Source organism: Piliocolobus tephrosceles, chromosome 19, assembly GCF_002776525.5.
Source record: "Piliocolobus tephrosceles isolate RC106 chromosome 19, ASM277652v3, whole genome shotgun sequence".
Taxonomy (NCBI): domain Eukaryota; kingdom Metazoa; phylum Chordata; class Mammalia; order Primates; family Cercopithecidae; genus Piliocolobus; species Piliocolobus tephrosceles.
In genome coordinates, this window is record NC_045452.1 from 50,139,794 (window position 1) to 50,145,793 (window position 6,000).

The 6,000-nt window shown below is 39.0% G+C and overlaps 1 protein-coding gene across 5 annotated transcripts in view; it reads right to left on the minus strand.

Annotated features, from left to right (window-relative positions):
• The window catches only part of LOC111524882 (MAP3K7 C-terminal-like protein), a 60,233-nt gene that overhangs the window by 43,461 nt on the left and 10,772 nt on the right, over positions 1-6,000 (minus strand). For 2 of the 5 annotated variants that reach the window (XM_031934662.1, XM_023190210.1), the window contains one exon: positions 1,456-1,584. In XM_031934662.1, coding sequence (XP_031790522.1) covers positions 1,456-1,584 — 129 coding nt within the window. Of the gene's footprint in view, positions 1-1,455; positions 1,585-1,711; positions 1,738-1,862; positions 1,920-2,521; positions 2,541-6,000 lie in introns of those variants that run through there. The other 3 variants (XM_023190203.1, XM_023190187.1, XM_023190197.1) reach the window with 3 other exon arrangements.

Sequence of the window (6,000 nt, forward strand, 5' to 3'; positions counted from 1 at the left end):
AAAAGACAAGACTCAAAAATATCCTATAGATATTCTACTCCATCTATCAAATCATCATTTAATTAACTAAGGTAGAATGAAGGGAAAAAAAACATCCTGCAGATAAAATGGAATAGGCAAAAACACATGAATATTTCTGATTATAATCAGAGAATTTAGCCCAAATATATTTTAACCAAGATATTTGATAATTTGATGTCTACAGGGAACTAGGAAAAGATAGTTATAAATACGTGATATCTCTGTTATTTAAAAACATATATTTAACTTTTCTATTTTTAGTCCTGCCTCCCCTAAACCCTCTACTTTCCTCCTCATGTAGACAGTAAACCAAAAAACCTGAATGATATTTTAAGGGAAATATCTCTAAAAATGGCAAAGTATAAATAATCTCTTTAGCCATCCTTAAAGAGATTCTGGGAAATGCTTAGCAGGACATTTTCTCACAGCACGGTTTCTAACTTTTTCCCATAACTTTCCTCTATCTAAAAATAGTGTCCAGAACACTGAATTTTGTTTTTAAAAGTATTTATAGAGCCAAAGCCAATGCACACATATATACATGTATATTTAGACATACATACATATGGAATCATCTTACCCAGCACATGAAAAAAGATCAGGCTTATATTAAAACCCTAGTATAGCTTTGGAGAAAAACCAGCAACTGTTTATCATCTAGTTAGAATCATAATTTGACCCATTTATTTAGCACTACAAGTAGCAATGCACCTAAAAGCTCTCCACTGTCCATATCATGTAATTCTAAGTTAGAAAGAAATAGTACCATGAAACATTTAATTTTAAAAAAGGGTAATATAAAATATCTGTTATTTGATTCAGGATTTGTTTTATCTTAACTCTGCCACTCTTCTGTCCAGTCTTATCTGCTTAGAATCAAGCCTTTTGTGAGCCACTTAGGGAATGGCATGGATTATCTCAAATTCAGCAGAAGAAACCATTAAAATTCCCTTAACATTTTAGCTAAAAAGAAAAGTTTTACTGTTATGCATCGTACAATCACCGAATCACTTTAGCATAACATCTAAGGATGGAAAGTTGCACTCCTCTTTAGGCTAAATCTCCCAACACTTTCCTGCACCAAGAAATCAAGCACAAGAGGTAGAAATTTACCTCAAGGATTTTGTAAATAGTCCTCTGGTATGGTTTCCAGCTACAGGAAATGGAATTAATAAACACAGCTAATTAGAGTCCCTCCCCTCTGCTCAATGGAGAACACCTGTCTACCTGTGAAAGGATGGTGGCAAGACTGAGTAGACTTTGAGTTCCACACAACATTGACCACAAGAGCCCCTACACCAACTTGCCTTTTCATCACACCGTCTGGGGAAACGAACCACAGGCTCCTTCTCTCGGCTACAAGCTGTAACAGAGCTTTGGTTAAGTTGCTGGTGATCCGAGCATTTAGTTCAGTTTTCACACCTGTTGGCTTACCTCACTTAGTTGAGTGTCTGCACTTGTGTAACCCAGAGCCAGCCACTGCCTTGGCCAGTCGTTGCCTTTGTGGAGTAGAGACTCAGTGAGAGACCAGGCTGCACCTGCTGCATAGCAGCCACTGACAATCTGAGGAGTGGAGACAGCTGTCAGGGCAGCACGCTGCTACCTGCTCTGCCCCAGACCCCAGCGTCCCACGGGACCTCCCTTCCCTTCCCTTCTGCTTCCCTCCACAACCCCTCTCTCCTTTCCTTGCCTCTCTAACAGCCAGGATGTTGTCATGTTTCTAGAAAAAGCAAGAGCAAAAGAAAACCCTCCTCCTGTCAGAGGCATTGATAAACAGCAAGTTGTGGAGAGTCCAAATGTTTTAATTCATTAGTCCTGGCAAACTTAAAATACAAACAGACTTGCTTCACAAGACAGGAATGTCTTCAGCGTGACCCAATCGGTGTCTGTGTCTATTCCAGCAAACTGGCAAAGATAGCATGACTCCAGTCAGCAAAAATGTCGGCCGCTCCAATCAGCTCAGCCAGACCCAGCCAACTTGGACAGGCCACAAGCTGACTCTCAGATGATAGCAGCGATGATCCTGGTTAAGAATGTGAGGTTTGAGGTTGAGCCCGTGTTGGGCTTGATGACTTGATTCATTCTTCAAATGCAACCAACCACAAAAGGAGTCAATGGTAAATAAGAATGGAGCATTAGGATTTGTCAACCTTTTTAAAAACTGTAAACCTGAATGTCATTGGTACTTAAAAAATAATTGGATTGTGATTTTGAGGTTAAATAAGTAAAATAAATATTAGGAGAAGGCAAAGACAGCCACAGACTGGAAGAAAATCTGCAAAACACATATCAGACGAAGGACTGGCATCCAAAATATACAATGAACTCTTAAAATTCAACAACAGAAAAACAAACAACTCAATCAAAAAATGGGCAAAAGATCTGAAAGATATCTCACTACGTAAAATATACAGATGGCAAGTAAGCATATGAAAAGATGATCAACATCATATGTCATTAGGGAATTGCAAACTAAGACAACAATGAAATACCACTATACCTATTAGAATAACCCAAATTCAAAATATTGACAACATCAAATGTTGGTGAGGCTGTGGAGCAATAGGAACTTTCATTCCATGCTGGTGGGAATGAAAACATAAGAGTACATCCCACTTTAGTAAACAGTTGGGCAGTTTCTTACAAAAGCAAACATACTTTTACCACGTGACTCACAAATCACACTTCTTGTTATTTCCCCAAAACCCGCATACAGATGTTTATAGCAGGCTTATCCATAATTGCGAAAACTTAGAAGCAACCAAGTTGTTCTTCAACAGGTAAATAAATCCTGGAATATTCTGACAATGGAATATCATTCAGGGATAAAAAGAAAAACTATCAAGCCACAAAAAGATATGGAAGTATCTTAAGTGCATATTACTAAGTGAAAGAAGCTAATCTTAAAAGGCTACATGCTGTATAATTCCAACATGACATTCTAGAAAAGGCAAAACTGTGGATACTGTAAAAAGATCATTGTTTGCCAGGGATTCAGGAAGAAAAAAAGGAAGGATAAATAGGTGGAGCTTGGGGATTTTTAGGGCAGTGAAACTATTCTGTATGAGACTGTAATGGTAGATACATGCACGTCATTACACGATTGTCAAAACCCATAGAATGTACAACACAGAGTGAACCCTAATGCAAACTAAGGCTAATTTGTTATGATATATAAACAATACAGCTGTATAGACTCAGACAATTAAAATATTCACATATAAGACTATTCTTTTCAGGAGTTAATATTACTGCTTTAATATTATTTTATGGTTATAATAAAACTTACTAATGCATTATAATTTATCAAAGTGAATTTCTTATTCATGATCTCATTTTAATCTTCCAGAAGATCCTATACAATAGTCATGGTCAGTATTGCCATCCCAATTTGACAGATGAGCAAACTGAGGCACAGACAATTCAAATAACAGGCTTGAGGATGAATGACCATAATAGAATTAAGAACCCAGATACCATCCAGATTTTCTAATTATTAGTTCAAGCTGCTTCCACTACACCAGGACGCACTCTATATCAAAGATTTAATTGGCCGGGCGTGGTGGCTCACGCCTGTAATCCCAGCACTTTGGGAGGCCGAGGCGGGCAGATCACGAGGTCAGGAGATCGAGACCATCCTAGCTAACATGGTGAAACCCAGTCTCTACTAAAAATACAAAAAATTAGTTGGGCATGGTGGCGGCTGCCTGTCGTCCCAGTTACTTGGGAGGCTGAGACAAGAGAATGGTATGAACTGGGGAGGCGGAGCTTGCAGTGAGCTGAGATTGCGCCACTGCACTCCAGCCTGGGCGACAGAGTGAGACTCCGTCTCAAAAAAAAAAAAAAAATTTAATTGAAATTTTTAGTTAAGAATAAGTTCGACTCTCAGCTTTTGTTTGGAGGAGACAAAAGTATCACTTTCTTCAGTGGTCCAGCATCCAGGTTCATCTGACACTAGCCATCTTTATCACGACACCCAAGTTCCACCCCAAGAAAATCAAAGTTCTGCATCTTATGTGTGCTGATGGGAAAGCAGATACCACATCTGTGCTGTCTCTCAAATTGGCCCCCCGGGTCTGCCTTCAGAAAAGCTTGTGGTGATACTGACATTGCCAAAGCAATCGGTGACTGGAAGTGGCTGAATTCTAGTGAAACTGACAGTTCAGAAAGGACAGACCTAGGATGAAACAGCACCTTCCTTTCCTGCACTGACCAGCAGGCTCTCAAGGAACCATACAGTGACAGAAAGAGACAGTTATATGTTAAACACAACGGAAATATTGCCTTCTATGATACTGTCAACAGCTCCTGACCAACACAGCATAGATCTTTATCCACAGAACTCTCTGGAATCATTAAAGTGAACCTTGGGATTGCCCACTGTGCAAGCTGCAGCATTGACAGCTACATCCTCATGACATTAAAAATGACATCAAGAGAGGTGTGGTAGATGCCCAGTTGGTAAAGTGCTACAAAGACAAAGATTTCATTAAAAGATAATTTGACAACAATGAGAAAGGAACAAAAAGAATATGTCTAAATTGTCTAAATGTTCTCTTTCTGAATCTCTTTCTGAATCTGATAACATAAATTCAAGGTTTTCACAGTCACAATTAATATTTACCAGCTCCTCTGTTCCCATATGAGCAACGATGTGTTTCTTGGCTCTTTATCCAAACACTTTCAAGAGAGTAACAAATCTGAAATCCAAGTGAAATCCCTTTCCATAACTGAAACCCAAAATAACTACATGGTATTTTAAGAATTTAATAGAATTATATAAATTCAATCCAGAAAGGATGTGTTTCTGCATCAATATATAAACAGATTAACAGTATGTTTATTGGGGGTGGCAATAATGTATAATTTTTATTTTATTCTTTTCAGCAACAAATGTGTTTTTACAGTTATTTGGAAAGTTATTTTCAATAATATTCAAGGAGTTTTTCACATACTGAGCTCAAGCCTTGCTTCTGAATTATGATCAATAATACACTCCTACCATAGACTATTGTCACAATTATGTAATACCGATTTCTCAGTACAACTCAATATGTATGTTGTGAAGGCTTGGTATGTTCCAGGCTAGTGTTTCTCCAAAGTACCTGATTACTAGGTGCCTTTAAAAAATACCCATTCCCAGGCTTTGCCATAGTGACTCAGTAGTCTGGGTAGACTCTCATTCTGGAAATTTTAAAAAAGAAACTTTAATGGTTATTCATAGCATTTAGAGAATGGTTGAGAAGACATTTTCCCCAACATTTTAAAGTCAGCTCTGTATTGCTATGTGACATATGCAGCCAGTAGTCTCCAACAAAGAAATATTCCATGATGGCAAATCAGTCTTCCATTAGATCCAGAAGTCAGCAAAATTTTTCTCTAAAGGGCCATATTAGGAATATTTTACACTTGAGAGCCAGGCATGGTGGCTCACATCTGTAATCCCAGCATTTTGGGAGGCCAAGGCGGGCGGATCACCTAAGGTCAGGAATTTGAGACCAGCCTGGCCAACATGGTAAGACCCCATCTCTACTAAAAATACAAAAATTAGCCAGGCATGGTGGCAGGCACCTGTAATCCCAGCTACTCCGGAGGCCGAGGCAGGAGAATCACTTGAACCCGGGAGGTGGAGGTTGGAGTGAGCCGAGACCACACCATTGTACTCCAGCCAGGGCAACAAGAGCAAAACTCCGTCTCAAAAAAAAGAAAGAAATATTTTACACTTGTGAGGTCTTAAGGATCTCTGTCACAACTACTCATCTCTGCCTCTGTAGCATAAAGGCAGCCATAGACAACATGTATAGGAACGGATGGGCTCTGACTTTATTGACAAAAACAGGAAACAAATGTACATGGCTGTGTTCCAAAAACACTTTATTTACAAAGAAGGAGCAGCCTGGATTTGGCCAGCAGACTTTAATTTGCTGACCCCTCCTGATTGAACATCCAGTGGACAGACAGCCTTATCCTGATTGAACA